Source organism: Equus caballus, chromosome 20 (assembly GCF_041296265.1).
Source record: "Equus caballus isolate H_3958 breed thoroughbred chromosome 20, TB-T2T, whole genome shotgun sequence".
Taxonomy (NCBI): domain Eukaryota; kingdom Metazoa; phylum Chordata; class Mammalia; order Perissodactyla; family Equidae; genus Equus; species Equus caballus.
In genome coordinates, this window is record NC_091703.1 from 61,113,818 (window position 1) to 61,132,490 (window position 18,673).

Sequence of the window (18,673 nt, forward strand, 5' to 3'; positions counted from 1 at the left end):
TCTTATTCCAAGAAAAATAAGAATCCATTGAGATATTTTAAGCAGGAAGTTACCAGACCCTATTCTTCTCTAGGACCATTCTGTGAAGAATTTACTGCAGAATGACGACAATGAAAGGAAGGAGACGGAGAACATCACCTGGTAACCCAAGGCAGATTCCGAAATCCAGGAGAGGGGAATTGAGGGCAATTGTGAAACTCACTTTAGTGACAGGAAGGACTTATACCTAAACTGCGCAGGTTTGAAAATATATTTATATACTTGATAGGCAAATAAATAAATAAACATAAGCACATTAACATAATATGTACTATATTTACAAATAATATAATAAAATACTTTCCTTATATAAGAATAATGCAACAAAACAATACAAAACCGGAGACTCACACCTTTATCCTTTATCTCTTCAAACAGAAAATGAAAATGATGAGGAAGAAGAATTAATGTGAATTCATTTTTTTATATTCCAAGGTGCTTGCTTCCAAAAATAACTATTGGAAAAAGCACAGAGTGATTCTCAGGATAGCAGTGACTCGTGTTCCACACACTCTAAATTATTGAAGAACCACAAATTTGGGCAAGGCAAGATTTTTGTCTCAGAAAAGCCATCTTGATTGATCATTGGCTTGTTGGTCAGGGAAGTTCCAGGTGCGTTTAGACATAGACTACTATAGCTACTCAGAGCTGCGTGTCAGAATTAATTCACCTCCAGATGTTAACTGGTGGATGCTAGGTAAGGTGGATTGAACAGACTTATTGGGTTAAACAGGTTTAGTGGACCAAGGGCAATGGAAGTGAGATGGCATTTGTCCCAATTAGAAAATCGAGTGTAATGTGCCTCATTCTAAACGTGTTCCTATGGAGACACTAATGCCTATTTTTGAGGAAGAGACCACAGTTAAATAAGATTATTTTTCCCTAGCTCTTCTCAGAATGCATCACACACATACAAATGTCTCTTTTGGCCCTGGAGTGGAAAGGATCTACACGCCTACTGATTTCTCTTTTGTAAAGATGAGGTGGGCAGCATGGTACTGAAGTCCAATGTCTCTAAGATGAGAACCAACACGTGTTTTCTTTTAGGCCTGAAATTAACACTATGTTCATTTAACTCCTTAGATAAAGTAAAAATTCCTTAGGGAGAAAAAAATGCCATCTCTCCTCCATCTCCCTCCTTCGAGAGGGCAAAAATGTGGACAAACTGTTCTGAGTTGATAAATACAGGTATAATCACATCCGGTCTCTCAGAGCCAAGTTTGGTCTGAAATCAAATATTAACACAATGCCGTAAAGCTAATGAACATCTCAAGAGCTCTGCACAAATGTTGCAGACATATCTTTGCTTTGTTTTATTCCTCTCTGGGGAAGGTGAGATTTTATGAGTGTAAGCATTTTCCTGAATAGAAATTTCCCTTAGGTAATTTAAACCCCAACTGTTTAAAGGCAGAAAGGTTCTCTCTATTATGCCTGTAAAGGATAAGCAAGTCAAATGATGGCAAACAAAGAGCATGAAAGACATGTGACGGTTTATTTGCCAATAATATGAACAGTGGGCTGAAATGTGAATGTAAAAGTTCTCATCCAGGAATAGAATCCCAGATGGAGACAGCAAATGAGGGGAAAGGAAGTATTAAGGATGGAGAATTTTGTTTTTATGGTCCTTTGAAATCTTGGTGGTGGCAAACTCTAATGTGTGTAATGGTCAGGTAAATTGCACAGATATGTACAGTTGACAGGTTGGCTATAATGGAGAGCGTGTGCCCATCTCCAGGATGAAGCCACTCCTCAGAGTCAGGCTATTGTTTCCAAAATGAAAATATACGCCTGGTGTTTCCAGATCACCTAAATTTTCCTCAGAAGCAAAAACTGAGAGTACCATGACTTGTCCTAATTTTAAAATATCTCATCTTTATAAATCATACTACCCAAGCAAACAGAACAAGATTCAGTTTGTGGGTCACATTAATGAGGTGTGTAATAATTGAAGGCAAGAAATCAAAATCTATTTCTTCTGAAAATAGGAGAGCTGGCTGACTGGGGATGTCTTATTCAGGACACAGAGTTCAGCACAAAGTCTCTGACCGTGGAGGACGTGGCAGAGGTAGGGAAGGAGGAGACCATCTCTTACGGGTCCTCTACCTCCGGGGAGAAATACTTGGCTCTCCTGTGTTTAGAGATGAGAAGATAATATCCCATCTTTCCTTAAGTCTCCCCTGCTAAGTTTCAATTGAAATGCAGAGTTCCAGCATCATCAAGATCATGACTGTGAGAGCAAACTTGGGAAGGCTTGGGTTCTCGCAGGGTCTCCTCAGAACATAAGCAGCAGGGAGTCAGGGAGTCTCACCCGTTCTCTGCGCTCCTCTCAGCACCTAGACAAGCTGGCACATAGTAGGAGCTCAGGGAAGGGACCTAGAAGGATGACTGGAACTTGAAGAGTGCAGAGTCACACTTACTGAAGAGTGACTTGATAAAGATGCTCCACGTGACTAGATCTGTGTTTTAGTCAGGCAATGCTGATAATTTATCACAAAGACTTAGAGAAAAAGATTCTAAAGACAAGAAAACCAGGTAAGAGAATCTCAGAGAGAGAATAAAGTGGTTAAATAGAGCAGTGAGATAATTTACCCATTAAAACACCAGAGGGAAGAATCCTTTCAAAACCTAGGAGATGCATTTTTCTTCTCATGACTTAGAGTCATTGGGGTCAAGATTTCAAATCTCAAGTGCCTCTGAAGACCTTTCTTTCTAATGGATTATATTTCTATTTACTTCTCTGATTAAAAGTCACAGTTCACTGGCCTGGTAGTGCTTTGATACTTTGATTTTAAAAGTCCTTTAATGATTTTTTAAATCTAGCTATATTATACAGAACCACAGAACATTTTAGTTAAATAAAGACTGTAGGAAGGCACCACATTACAGACGAAAATCATTGACTTTCTGGAGATGCCGTACAGTCACTTACAGACTGGGAGAATCCTTCAGTCTTGAGAGTAAAGATTCTGTTTCTCTTAGAGGCAGCACATTTCATTTTAGATAGCTGTGGGGTTACGGCCTCGTTCTCTGGTTTCCATGGGTGAAGTAAGTTCAGATTCACTTACCAAAAGGAGTGCAATTGGTGTAGGTACATCAGGTTCTCTTTCCTTCCCTCTCTGGCCAATTAGGGAAAATCTGTTCTTCAAATGGCAATGTCTCGCTCACTGACGGCAAGGATTTCCATGCTTCCAAAAGCAGGAAATATGCTCCATGCCTGGGCTTTAGGCCACTTCCTTGGATTCCTGCTCTCATGTCATAAGCCCACTGTCTTAGTTTGGATTCTCCTGAAGTCAGAACTTGAGATGATGACTCAATTTATTCAGTAGGTGATCTCAGGAGCTGAGAATGCGGGAGTAGGAGCATGAGACCAGAATGTTTAAAAGTCAGTAGAAGAAGCCTGATTAAAGATACTGTTGTAGGCAATGGGGACATGATTGTTCAGTGACCTTTTAAGAACTGAATAATATATAGTCAAGATTATCTACCTGAAAAGAAGATGGTTGGAATATTTACAAAGTATCTTCCATCTCTCAACGTTTTAAGGGTACCTCTGAGCACTGACTTCCTACATTTTGAGGTTTGTGTGCATATGGGTCAAGCTGGCTGCATGGTATGGAAAAAGACCCTGGAGATGGAGCAGACTCAGCAAAAGTACTTGACTTTGGAAACTGTCATTATGAGATGAGCTGAGGTCACTCAGAACTGCTCACTCTAAAAGCAGCTAAAATCAGAGGCTGGCCAAGATGATGTGACTGGAGTACCGGAGGTATTTGCTATGTTTACATCAGGAATTACCAAGGCCTGTCTCCGGAAATCCACTTGTAGGCTTGCCACTCTCCATATGCATTCTGGTCTTCACCATTCAGTTGACCCCAAATCCTACATGAAGCCAGCTGTGTAAATCTTTCTTGGAGTCTGCTTTCCACACCCAAATATTTCCTCCGTTTGTACCAAAACCTCTGTTTGCAATGGTAAGATGGGTAGTATTACAATGTTCTCACTTTGGGACACAGGTTATAGGTATGTTCTTCAAACTGGCTTTACTAGAAAGCCCTGTACTTTGGAAGTTAGTGAGCCTTCATGAATAATCCCGATGATTTGATCCACTCTTACCTTTTGGGTGCTCATTCCTGGTTAGAACCTGGGAAGAAGGGAGACTGAATGACCAGGGAATAAAACCACCTCAGTGCCTAACATGTTTGAACTGTCCTACAGCTATTATTTTTGGTATTCACTGGTCTTGAGCATCGTTCTGATTTATATTTGCTTGCATAATAAAGTATTTCTTAATGTTAGGATAAAAATATATTTTAATAATATATCTATAGAATTCTCTAGGCCCAATTTCTCTGTAAAATATCAGATAGACACATTTATGACATAAATATTGCCCTAGAAAACTGAATATAAGCGGATAATGACCTATAAATATCTGATAATTGATATGCTTTTAACAGGCAGTACATCATCTCAACCATTATTTTTAGCATCTTATTTTGTAGGTTATAAAATATGAACTGCTTTGAGATTGTTATATATTATATAAAGAATCACAATGATAAGGTCACTTGGCTTAATTTGCTATTGGTTTCTTTTTAGAAAGATTTATTACAGGTTAATGAGTAATATAAAAGCTCTAAATTTAACATTTTAGGTCACTTTTAGATTTATTGCATAGAACTATTTCACTTGCTAATATTAAATCAAATTATATTGCCCCTGAATTTAGAATTGGTGTTATGTGTTCACATATATAAAACTTTAATTCAGAATGAGCTGCATTTGCAAAGTTTTCTTTTTCAGTACACAGGCAGGAAAAACTCCTCTGAACGGTTTGCCACAGTATCAATAAATCAACATCATAAAAGTGAGAATTTTATTTCCTGTTGGTTATTGACATTTAAAATAATGCTTATTTTAACAGCATCATGGAAAGAAAAGAAAAAGAGAAAACACATAATAATCTTCAATCACCAAAAAGTTATGCACGTTAATATGTAAAACGTTAAAATGGAATTCAATTAAGGAAACAAATTACTTGAAATACCAAATGTTCTTTCATTAAAAAAAATTTGAATGACTTTAATATTCTAGGCACTTTGTTAGGCACTGAGATACAAAAGTGACCAAATGACAAAAAAAATTCCGCTCTTGAAGACTTTCACTTCTAGTAGAGGGAAGAGGTAAAATAAATAAATAAATAAATGATAGAATGATTAGATAGTGATAACTGCTATGAAGAAAAAAACAACAGTAGGTGGATAGAGAGACACAGTGTTATTTTTATGCGATGTGACTAGGCCTCTATGAGGAATGCACATCTGAGACTGAAGAAATATGGAGAAAACCTATGCCATATCTCAGAGAAGTGAGTCACACCCAGATGGAACAGCAGGAGGTCAGCTGGGGGAGGAGGGAGCATGTAGTAGGAAATGAGATCAGAGAGGTGGCCAGGGAGCAGATTATGTAGGATTTAGCAGAGCAAAGTAAGGAGTACCTTCCAAGCCTTATGGGAAGACATGGTGGACTTTGAGCTTGGGAGTGAAGTGATCTGTTTCATATTTTAAAATGATCACTCTAGGGGCTGGATGAGGAATATGTTTTAATGTGACAAGAGTGGAAGATGAAGACAAGTTAAGATGTTATATTTCAGGCAAGAGATGATAGTGGCTTAGACTAGGGTGATTGTAAAGCAGGTGTGAGAAGTGGTTGAATTAAAATTTAGAGATGTAGCCAATGGGATTTGCTGGTGGACTTTGTGGTGATGTGTGAACGATGAGTCAATAATAACTACATAATTTTGGCTTGAGAAACTGAGTGAACAATGCCATTCACTGAGGTGGAAACCACTGGGGGTAAAGCAGGGTCGGGATAAAACCTCGGTACTGGGGGATCAGTTTGAGAAGTCACATGGACATCCAAGTGGAAATACTTAAGTATATGAGTTGAGCGTTCAGGGGAGAGGCCAGGACTCATGGAACAAGTTGCTAATTATCAGTAGTGTATATGTATGGCATTTAAACGGACAAAAACCTGGATGCAATCACTTAATCAGTGAATATATCCAGACAAAGTAAAGGAAGGATGAAGTTCTGAACAGTTACAGGATCCGCCAAAGGAGAAGAGAAAACAGTGAAGAAATTATTGATTGTGGAAACACAGAGTTCAAGTTTAGAAAGCATTTATTAGAAGGAATGGGTAAAATGCTATTGACAATATGACAAAGATGAGGAAAGAAAATCTATTTTTGGATTTGGCAACGTGGGGCTAGTCGGTGACCTCCAATAAGAGGAGTTTCGTTTTAGTCTTGGGATTAAAATCATGATTGGGAATGTGTTTGAAAGTGAATGGGAAGTGAGGAAACGGATATTCAATATAGACAATAGATTTGAGAATTCTGTTTACAAGAGAGAGGAAAGGGAAACAATTTAAAAGGAGTGTGAAAAAGGAAAGATTAAAAAAGGAGTTGAGAAAGACGTAAATACTTATATATGCTGGTAGTAGCAAAGTATGAAAGGAAGAACTTATGTTGCAGAAAATAACTGTAGGATGAATATCTTTTAATAATAGGTGAAAAAGGACAGAATTAACCATGGACAGGAACATGGAAAAACAGAGACACGCAGTGTATGAGTGCAGATCCATATAGATTAACAGTTGTTTGTGAGAAGATAAAGACCTTCTCTTCTGATTCCTTTTGTTTTCTCAGGAATATAAGAAACACAGATGTAAGTTGAACTTTCATCGAGGGAGGATTGCTGGGAATTTATAAAAGAAGAAAGAGCTAAAAATAATAGGCTAGGATGTTGGAAAATTGAATTGATTAGAGAGACGTAGCATTGTCAAGCAGCACCAAGGGCTTCTTTGAGGTCTGTTGTCAAGAGGTCAAGGTAAGAAGATCCGGTGTGTGAGTGAGTTAGTGTGTGTGTGCGTGTGTGTGTGTGTGTGTACGGAGATGTGCTTTTTCTCCTGCCCTATGCAGCTCGTGGGAATGAAAAATATATGGAAAGTTTGGATTAACATCAGAGTTGAGGTTATTTAAGGTGAGTATTGAGGAAAGAGTGAGGCGCTGGATAATGGAAGTAAGTAAGGGAGTGAGTAAAATTACGAGTCGTAAAATTTAGGTTGGGGAAGAGGCAAAAATGGTGGTCTAAAAGTGGCATTAAAGTGCAAGAACTCTTGAGAGACTTGTCTGTTTCCTACCCACCTCTGCAGCTAACGTCTGCCCCCCCCCCACCTTCATTGCTCTGTTCTTGCTTCCTGTGACTTCCGTCCTCTCTTTGCACTGTGTCCCGTGCGTCGACCTGCTTACTCCCCAAAAGTTCCACTATCACACAATGTCTTTGTATTACAGACTTTCACTAGAGGTTTGAAGTAATAATTTAAAGCACAGTAGAAAAAAATATGTTGAATTGTATATATTGTTGTAACAATTGGTTGGGTGTTTCAAATAGTCAGAACTCTCTAACTGGTCCCTCAGTTCTGGTTTACCAAAATCTTATCAAGCATCTTTCCTCACTGCATCCCTGTCCCCACCTCTGGTTCCTTTAACCTCTTTTCCAGGAAAACAGATGAAAGGGAGAAGGCCCACCAATAATGACACCCCAGGTTTCTCCAAGAAAACAGCTGGTGTTTATGTCCACTCACACAGAGGACCAAAATCACCAGGCAAGCACTCTCCTTCACTCAGAGTTTTCAATGAGCATTTTAGTGGTTCTCTCCTAGATATTTGACTGGCATTCAAGGATTATGTGATGTTAGAGAAACACCTCTAAATAAAGAGATAGGTAAAAAGAAAACACACATAAAGGAGAAGCAGGAATTTGGAGAACATTAAGACAACGCAAGGAACAAAACAATACAAAAGCTCTATAAATATTATACAGAAGAGATAATACTTTTTACCTACGAAATTTACAGAATGCACTAAAAAATATTAGATAAGAAGAAAGAGCTTTTGGAAATCAAAAATGAGAGGTAAATGTTCTTTAACACTATAACAACAGCACTGGGAAAAAAAAGGTATAAGTAAATCCTTCCCCAAATGAGCAAAAATAAAAATAAAATTAGAGAGAAAAATTGATATGGGTATAATAATATTAACAGTGACTTTTTGACTAATAAAAATTTCTGATATCACCATTTTGGGAGGAAGTAGTGAGGAAAAGTGTGTATGTGTTGGTGAATGGGGATTGTGACAACAGAGTTAAATCCGCATTTTACATAGGAAAAATTACTTAGATAATGTGCAAAATAGAAAAAATCAAGACATGGCAGTATAAGCATGCTATTTAAAAATATGGAGGTAAATACCAGAAGAAATATTGAAGAATATGAAAGACGTTGCTTCTCGGGAGAGGTTTGCTGTCTCCTATGTTTGCCTTAGAACAGGATCCCCCGCTCCCCACGGTGCTTCATTGGGGCAAAGCAGATCTTTTCCAGCGTTATCGCCAGGATAGTACGTTTTACATCTAAAGGTTGTTACGGAGCCATGATTAGGAAGCAACTGAAAAGCGAAGTCATTGCTAAGCATGGGGCCCTGATTACCTGTAGGGCTGGAAACGAAAGTATTCTGAGGAATCTGTGAATCTTCAAAATATTTAAAATTATATTAATCTTTGTACACTTTCTGTTTTTTTCCTAATACAGCAGACTGCCAGACTGCCAACAACTACAGCTAAAATTCTTGAGCGCTTCTCCTACTTAATTTGTGATGTGATGATTATTTTTTTCTATACAGTTTTATATACACACCATGAAGATTCTAAGATCCTCTGGAAATAGCAAAGCTTCTTTACTGGTTTAACCTCTTCTCTTAATGGTCCAATTACATAAATATACAAATTTTTGTCATTATGGAAATATTCTCATCTTTATAGCTTATTAAGCATAATTTTGGGTCTTGATATCTGTCAATCTACCTCTTTATCTACACACATATGTGTGTATGTACCAATATATAACTTGCACATCAGTCTTAAACTAAACCGCTTTTTCCATAGTCTTCCCTGATTGCTCTGTTTATATTCACCTCCTCAATTTCTAAACTAATTCTCGTCATCCCCTATAATCATTTTCCTACATAATTTTTCCCCATGGCAATTAATAGCATCAGTTATATATCATGTTGCTATGATCTCTCTCAGATATATCAGTGTTATGGAGAGAGTAAATATGAATGAAGTAATTTTTTATGGTCATAGCTTTCCAATACAAGTATGAGAATTTTAATCCTCCACCTTGCAGGAAGCAGTGATAGCAAGTTGCCTATCTCGGATACACCTGGCCTGAATTGAGGGCTGGATCTACTCAGAACTGACTACATCCACAGAGGCACCTCGGCCGCCCCAGTTACTGCAGAGTCAGTTCACCCCAGCACTCATTCCAGCCCAGCAAACCCGGTGGGAAAACCCCTCTTTATGATGGGATGTGAGCTGGGTATTTGTAACCTTCCAATATATCTTTTTGAAATTAAGAAGAAAGCTCATTCCTTTCACTGTGAGAAGCCTATAAGCGAGTCAACCAAAAATCAAGCATCATTTGCTGAGTTCAAAACTCAAATTTTGCTTGGAAAACAGGCCAAATTCAGATTTAGAGATTGTAAGGAAGCCCAAGGAATCATTCATCCTTCAGTGGCATTCTCATTAATCAATGGCACAATCTGTGCTCCGTGAACCCAAAAACATGGTCCAAAAAAGCTTGAGACCCCAAAATAAGAGAAAATAAAAATTTTTCAAAATGCAATGAATCAAAGAAAATAAGTTGAAATTTTTAAATCAAAGGTAAACAGGGGACATAATTTGATTAAAAATGATTAATAAAAACTACTTAATTCAATGCTATACTTTAATTTTAATATCTTATTCAATGCTCATCCATTCAGGAATATTTAGTGAGTAATTATGATACGTTAGGTATGGGCATCTCTCACCGCCTCCACTGGGCAATCCTAATCCAATTCCCCGGAATCTATCGCCTGGACTGCTTCCAAAGCTTTCTGATTTGTCCCTCTGGCTCTATTATAGAAACTCCCCAGTTCCTTCTCCACACAGAAGTCAGAAGCATTTAATAACCATGTAAAAATTTGTTTTTGAGGAAGATTAGCCCTGAGCTAACATCTGTTGCCAATCTTCCTTTTTGCTGAGGAAGACTGGCCCTGAGCTAACATCCGTGCCCATCTTCCTCTACTTTATATGTGGGATGCCTACCACAGTGTGGCTTGTCAAGCAATGCAAATGTCCACACCGAGGATCAGAACCAGCGAACCCTGGGCCGCCAAAGCGGATTGTGCGAACTACTGCTGCGCCACTGGGACGGCCCCAATAATCACGTAAATTATAAAAAAATATTTTTAGTCTCACTCCTTCCCCAAGCTACTGCCCTTCTTCTTGTTTCTTTCTTAATAAAAATCTTTTTTTAATAAATTGTGTATATTCATCTGAGCAATTTAATTTTGTCACATTATCTCTTAAATCCACTTCAGACAGATTTTGCACCCTCCACTCCAGCAAAACTGCTTCCTTGACAATGTCACCAATAACATCTGCATTACTACCTCCAATGGTTAATACTCAGTCCTTGTTTTATGTGACTTAATAATAACCTTTGACACTGTCGATCACTCCCTCTACTTGAAATAATTTACGTGGCTTTCCAGACTTTATCCACCCTTGTTTTTTCCTCCTGTATCACTGACTGCTCTTTTCAACTTCCTTTGCTGGTTCTTCTTCCACTCCTGGACCCTTAAATATTCCGGTGGCCCTGGGCTCAGTTCTTGGTCCTCATTCCTGTTCTATCTGCATTCACTCCTCTGTGATCCTATGCAGTATCATAGTTGTATATCTGAAGACTCTCAACTTACGTTTCCATTGCAGACTATCTCACACAGCCAACTGTGTACTCAACTTCTCCACCGGGGTGTCTAACTGGCAAGTCAATCTTAAATTTGAAACAACACTAAGCACAATAGTTTGCAATGAAAATAGAGACGGTGTGAGAAGAAAAACAAAGAACGTGCTAATCCTTCAAACTTTAGGATAAATTTAAAATATCAGAACAATGTGTTATATCAAATAATTATAGAAAATGTGTTTTTCGGTCATATTGAGCTCAATGTGTCATTTCTTGCTTTATCACTGTTAGCAGCAGTAGGAGCAGCAAAACAACAGTGTGGCAAATGGCAGTGCAAGTTGGATATCTATGGTCCCAAATAAAAATCTCAATAATTTGGAAGATGATGGCCAATATGAAACTTAGAAAGGGTGCTGGTTTACTGTCAAAATGTAATGCTTATTATTTATGTAATAAAATCTGCAGATAATGGTTTTCAATTTTTTTTTTAATTTAAGCTGACACGTTTGTGCATGTGCCAGTTGTTCCCAAGGGAACCTTCTCTGAAGCCCTGAGGATTCCCGGGAAAACACCTGCATGTTCTTTGCTCTGGTCACTGAACTTTCTCTTGTCTTTGATCACTTACTCACTGAAAAAGCTTCTCGTTCATCACCAGTTTTGCTTGTCAATTCATTTCTATTTGTCTAGTGTTTTTGACTCCTGCGAGCATAGTATCGACTATTGAACTCACTTAACTAGTTTTCCTCAGGAAAGGAACCCAAAAGATCCCAGTGGTGTAGAATTCAGACACTAATAAAGTGAGATTTGGGATTTGAATACATTCTGGCTGGATCCACTTGATTGATATAGGTGTGCCAAGACAATACAGCTCTTTGTATTTCATAAATGCAATTTCTCTGCAAAAGTTTAGTGAGCTAATGCTTTTTCCTTTTTTAAGTTCCTTGATGACTTTTGTCTTTATATTGGTATAGAATTTGTGTTGCAGAATAATTGATATTAAGATAGCTAACTCCAAGTCATATTTTTCTGCTAGAACTTTAAATTCACAAGGGCTCCCTGAGTGATTTCTAGCATATAAGTGTATTTAAAAGAGCTCAACTTGGGGCCAGCCTGGTGCTGTACTGATTAAGTCCGTACACTGCTTTGCTGGCCTGGGGTTCGCAGGTTGGATCCTGGGTGTGGACCTACACGCTGCTTGTCAAGCCATGCTGAGGTGCCGTCTGACATATAAAACAGAGGAAAACTGGCATAGATATTGGCACAGATGTTAGCTCAGCAACAATCTTCCTCTAGCAAAAAGAGGAAGATTGGCAACAGATATTAGCTCAGGGCCAGTCTCCTCACACACACATAAAAAGACCTAAACATTATATTTTTTAAATGGCATTTTTGTAATGGATCCAACAGTATTATTTCTCTTAGATTATTCATACACCAATACTTCTTTTCTGTTTTATAGCCATATAAACATGCTTCAAGTAAACTCCAAAAATGAATAAAAGCGTGAAATATCTTGAAAAATAATTCATATATTTCTTAGTCTTTAGCAAATTGTAGGTTAAAAAGCACAATTTTTGTTTTCATCAATTTCTTTTACAAGAGACAATGTCTCTGGCCCTTCCTGTCTTATCTGCATGTGACAGATTGTTTCAGGTTTTGGAGAGTAGATACGAGGTGCCATTTATTTACAGAGTGCACTGTGCTGATACAAACAGGGCAGAAGAGGTCTACCTGTATAACCAGGAGCACACAGGCACTTGTAGCCACCAGTTCTGTTGACACAATTTTCTCCATCTGGACAAGGTGAGGTTTCACATTCATTCATATCCAATTCACAGAAAGATCCACTGTACCCAGGTTCACAATTACATAAAAATCTAGAGGAAAGTAGGAAAACGAGAAATAACATGTAATAACAAAATCATTTCATTATTTACATAATTCATATGTATATATTACGTTTCAGACTTTTCACTTAATTTAAATAAATGGTATTATTTCCAATACATTTTTTTTCTTTGACGAAAATACAGTTCCCCTTTGTTGGCTCACAACCTCAGGAGTTCTCCAAGTGAAATTCGAAACTGGCCTCCACACACATAGGGCAAGAGGAGACTGAAGAACGAGGCAGACCACCCCAGATTGGCAGGCGGCAGGTTTACTAAGCCAGGGAACTTAGACAAGAGGTTTGTCTTGGGCGACCGCGAAAGAGTAGGTCTCCACACCTGCCCACCAGAATCCACGAGTTTACATCGAGGCCTTAACAGGTCCAGTCACGTATACTGTCCAGGTGGTCTGAACAGCATACTCTCTCAAGGCTGCATCCTTGAAGAGGCTCCTAGTGTGGGAGCAGTGGGCAGAATGTGCGTTCCAAGGACCAGGGAGTGGGGAGGAGCCTCTGATTGCATGGGTCCACCTCGTGGGTCAGTCATCAGCCATGTCCTCTGCATGATCTCCTCCAACAACTTTCTAGATACTTTTCTCCTTAAATGTTCTTTACATGGGAAATTCTTCAAAAAATTGGATGTGTTTGGCTAAATAATTGCTGGAATTTTGAAAAATACTATTGAACGTAATTCTGCAACTGTATTCATTTTGTTATCATACAGATGTAAGCCATTAACTATATTCTATGTTGAGAATTGAAGATTATTCTATCCATAGATTGAATGAAATTCTTCTGAAGATTAAGGCCTTCCTGGTTAGTTTTTTTTTTAAATTTTCCATTTATCAAAAACCGTCTCCTTAATGCTTAATCATATTGACAGACGCTGGAGAAATCAGATGTTATAGATGTTTAGATGGCCAGTTCAAAGTGTCATGCACTTAACAGAGGGAGGGACTCTCAAAAGCCTCACCATCGAGAATGGTTTCCAGAAACTTCATCTGGACCCTCTTTCAGTGTCCAACTGTCCTTCTTTATCTTATACATCTGCCCCTGCTGCCTCTCAGTTGCTGAGTTCAGATTTGTCCTCTGGACACTTATTTGGAAGTGTCTCTTTGCTCCTACATGGATTTCTTTCTACTGACTCAGACCCTATCTCCATCGACCCTTGATTTCTTTCCTCTGTAGTCTGAGCTGTGACAGCTGTGTAGCTGTATATATAATTTTGTGTGGCATAACCAGCCTGCATTTATTTTCAGTCTATTCCTGGATATTGTGATGAATGTGTTTTTATTTCAACATCTAGTCAGTCTGTATCTATTCTCCAGAAGACAGAAGATCACCTCTCCTGAGATGGAACTGTGACGAGTTTTCATTACGTATATGTAAAATAACATCAGCAAAAGCAACAACCAAATAGTCAATGATAAAACCAATAAATAATGCTAAGAAGAAGAGAAAGAGATAATTTAATATTTCCTAACTTAACTTCTATATTCATAGAAAAAGGGGCTGGTCCCATGACTGAGTGGTTAAGTTCATGCACTCTGCTTCGATGGCCCAGGGTTCACCAGTTCAGATCCTGGGTGTGGACCTACACACCTCTCATCAAGCCATGCTGTGGCGGCATCCCAGATAGAAGAAGTAGAATGACTTACAACCATGTACTAGGGCTTTGGAGAGGAAAAAAAAAGAAGAAGATTGGCAACAGATGTTACCTCAGGGCCAATCTTCCTCACCACAAAAAGAAATGCATAGAAGAAATATTAATGAAAATATGGAACTAACTTCCATAAACAAAATTAAATTGAGAGAGAAGTGCACTTAGTAAAACAAGCTTATATAGTTCGTTGGGGTTTTTTCCCGTCTTGTAGAAGTCTAGATAAAAAGGCTTCACCAGGTTATCAAGTTTCCTTGCAATGCTCTTGAGACAGATTTTTATTCTGATTTTTGGAGGGAGCTAGTCCTAATTAACTTCAGTCTCAGCATAATTGTAATGACAATGAAAACATAACCACCAAAACTCCAACATGCCCATGCTCCTCTTTTACTCCTTCACCACACATTGCTGGATATGTTAGGCCTGTGCCCAGATCCAAGTGTCTATAAGGCTTGGGATTGCTTTAGAAAGTCTCATAGAGAAATTAGGGACATTGACATGTAAACATTACAGGAAATATATGCCAACAGAGAAAGATGTGAAGTCCTACAAAAACAGAGTTAACTGTTAAAGAAGGCGGCAGGCAAGGTTTTTTTGCTTAGTCGTAAAGAAAGAGTGGGGTCTTTGTATCAGTTGGATGGAAGGCATTAAAACTGCACATGCAACAGCATGCTGGTGTCAAACAGAATTGTGTTTCTTGGAAGAGCTCTCCATGTGGCTAGGCAAATGACTGTCATCACTTTTCTAGGGTGACACTAATCCAATTACTACAACTCCTTGAATATGTATTCAAATAGTGAAAATTTTCTCCGTCTCCATTATCTCACCAGTATCTTCCAATATAGTGCAAGACGACAAATGAATCCTTTAAATACCTTACTAAAATCAAGATATGCTTGTTAACGATACTGTCCTAGATTGCTATTGTGTGTGCTTAGTGAATCAATGATGATTCCAAGGGATCACAGAGTGGGTAGGAGTTGGGCACAGAGTTCTCAGATGTGGCAGTAAAAGGTATGTCTAGGAAATAATTTTTTCATATCAATAGATTTGAAAATGTTGTATTACTACAAAATATATAAGATAATAACTTTGATCTCAATTTATACATCTGTTGCATGTACTTAGAACAGTCCTATCATATTTCTAGAAGTTACAAAATCTACTGTCTAGTGTGGTATGTTGAATATTAGAAATTATTTTGTGACATTTTTCTCAGAGACTTGTAATAATGATCATTGATTTTCTCAATCTATTCTAAATGGCAGTTTATTCATTAAATTTACAGAATTTTCTATCTTTCTCTTCTTGTCTCTCTTTTTCTGTCTCTCTCTCTCTTTTTGAAAACCAGGAAATATCCATAGTCCTTGTCTTTTGCCACCCAAATTTTGTTTTCTGTCATTAAGAAAAGGTTTCTGAGTGGCTTCATGCACAAATCAGTACCCTAGAATCTGGAGATTTCAACCAACTTAAAATAGGAGATGTTCTTCATTGATTATCCTTAAATGAATCAAATTATCTCTATACTATTCGCCAAAGAGTGCTTTTCTAACTCGCCATTTGTTCCACATTTACTAGATGACATTTGACTATTACAAAGAGCTTTCCCTTTTCATTCATTCATTCTTTCTTTCATTTATTCAATTATTGATTTGTATCTATATGGATTCATGAATTTTTATTTTATTCAGTGGATCAAATACATAACTATTATTATTTATTTCAATTCAATTTGTCTGAGATTTGGGTGGTAGGAACCTCTTCAAGCTGTCTCCTGTATCTTTTTGACATGTCTCCATCATTCTTTGGGCACTTTCTTATTTTCTAGCACAAAATGTACAAATTTATCTTGCAAATTTCCTGTCCTAGATCTAGAATCAGCCATTTCTCCTAGGAGCCCTGGCTCCTTTAAGTGAAGAATGGTATTTAGAAACCAAGATAGTGTCTATGTATGTGCCTATGTGTATACGTATACATATAGTTGTATGCATATAACTGCGTCTCTGTATACATATGCACACCTCTATGTCCATTTCTATATCTATATTTATGTATGTTTGTGTGTATATGTGTGTATTATAAATACATACAGATGAATGCATGAGTTCATACTAACACCCCAATTCTAATTTAACATAATAGGGTTCATTTCAGTCTAGCCAATTACTATCTATTTGCAATTTTTTTTCCAACAATGAGAAACCCTGTATTCATTATTTTAAACATATTTTTCTACTTCCTCCATCAGTTAACGTGAAATTTTTCATTTGTCTGTCTTCTTGTTGGGCTGAAGATATGAGATTCATTTAGTTTTATTTTTTTATTTGCCTATCTGGTCATTTTGAGGACGTATGAAGAGATTCAGACTTCCTCACCTACCCAGAATTCTCTTTTGCTTATTTTCCAATTCTAATTACCTTCTGAGTTTTAGCTTTCTGGATCCTTTCGTAGTTTTCACTAAAAATTACATTCATTTTATTGCATAATATTAGGGCAAATTTCCATGAAAATCAAATCTCTATTGGAGAATAGAGCATATACCTTGAATTTCTGTGTCTAGTCTGTCTGGAAGAATTAGAATGTATATGTCCCCCCTCCCTCCCTCCTGTTCCCACACAGCACATCTCTCTCTCTCTCTTCTCTACCCCATCCTTCTGCCCCTCCCCCTCTCAAACAGGAGGGGCAGCCCAGCACTGCACACTCCCATCTACTTCTGTTGCACCCACCCTGGCCTTTCAACTCTTTAAACGTGCACAGGCTGTGGCGGAAAGGATCCTCACCACATTTCTCCTCCTACTGGCCTCTGGCTGAAGTATACAATCCCTCAGCTTTGGTATATATATTGTTCCACAATTACCTGCCGAGGGCCCCATCCCTACTTTATGCAGACCACATCTACCTAGGCTAAGGGGAAAAACTAAAAGTGAATCTTGATTTTTATTAACATTTTAAGTGACCTAGTTAATTTTATAGTAATTATTACATTGTATATTAAAAGTCTCTAAAACACTTTTTCCTTTTGACAAAACCCTGTTTTAACAACTTTTAAAACACAAATATGCATATATTAAAAATATCTTGTCTCAAAGGAACAATTAAGATGATGAAACATGATGTATTTTTGATGAAATAGAAATTTCTAATTTAAATGCAAGGCTTTTATTTCAAAAGTTTTAGTGAAATAAACTTACCTAGATTGTCAAGATATTGAACATTTTTGTTTGAATTTCTTTTAATTTGAAAGTGACCTAAAATTTTCCAGATAGGTTTTCAAGATACTTTTCCAATCACTAAAATGCATTTTAACAGGTGACTTCTGAAGAAAATTTAATACATTAAAATAAAGTAATGATAAACAAGAGTAATTCTAGTTTATATACTGTGATATTGCATAGTGAGATGAGATGGAAAATGCAAGATAACCATCAGGGCTTATAATCCTACAAGGAGCCCCTGCTTTATGTGAGTCTTTACATTATTCTTTTGTGTTCCTCTGGTTAGCGCCTACAAACATAGGTTCCCTACATGCCACACAAGAGGGGCCAAATAAAAACTGGAATGCCAGGCTTATGACAAGGAAAGGGTTTTTATTTCAGGTGATATCAGCCTGGAGACAAGAGTAAGCCCTCAAATTCATCTCATTTTGTCTCCTCTCTCCAAAAGATGGAAGGCAAGGGGTTTTAAAGGTTGCAAGGAGTGTGTCTGTTTGTAGGGGTGGGAGGAGCCTGTCGTCTTGGGTGCTTTCTCACCAGCCTGTGTTTCAGCCTTGGGAGGCTGCTTATGGAGGAGGATGAGAAAGGAATTTGCAAGTGGACGACCTTGGCTGTTTGTATCCATGGCAGATAGAAGATTCTGGAGCCAGAGCCAAGGAGTAAGCAGGGAAAGAGTGCTTTGGTTTTAACCCCATATAGGCTGGGTTTAATGTAGGGGAACTGATATCAGGGCCAGCATCAATCTTATTTCAGATACAAAAGGAATTAATAAGTAGAGGAGTTGTTTTGATGCTTCTAGAAAGCTGAGTTATTTTAAAATATAACCACTGTATTGGTTAAACCATATTACAAGATCCAAGGATAGAATAAATTTTTTAATGAGAGTTTTGATTTAAAAAGAGATTTATAATATTAAGATTTGACATATATTTCTTTCAATAGATAATTTTACAAAAACCTACACTCAAAAGACAAAAATAAAACTATAACCTGTCACTGGTGAAACTTTATGATTAGAACCTCTTA

General features: G+C 37.7%; 1 protein-coding gene across 1 annotated transcript in view; it reads right to left on the minus strand.

Moving 5' to 3' along the window:
- LOC111769165 (protein eyes shut homolog) overlaps positions 1-18,673 on the minus strand; it is a 1,017,614-nt gene that overhangs the window by 909,125 nt on the left and 89,816 nt on the right. The window contains exon 8 of the mRNA XM_070244139.1: positions 12,622-12,767. Coding sequence (XP_070100240.1) covers positions 12,622-12,767 — 146 coding nt within the window. The remainder of the gene's footprint in view (positions 1-12,621; positions 12,768-18,673) is intronic.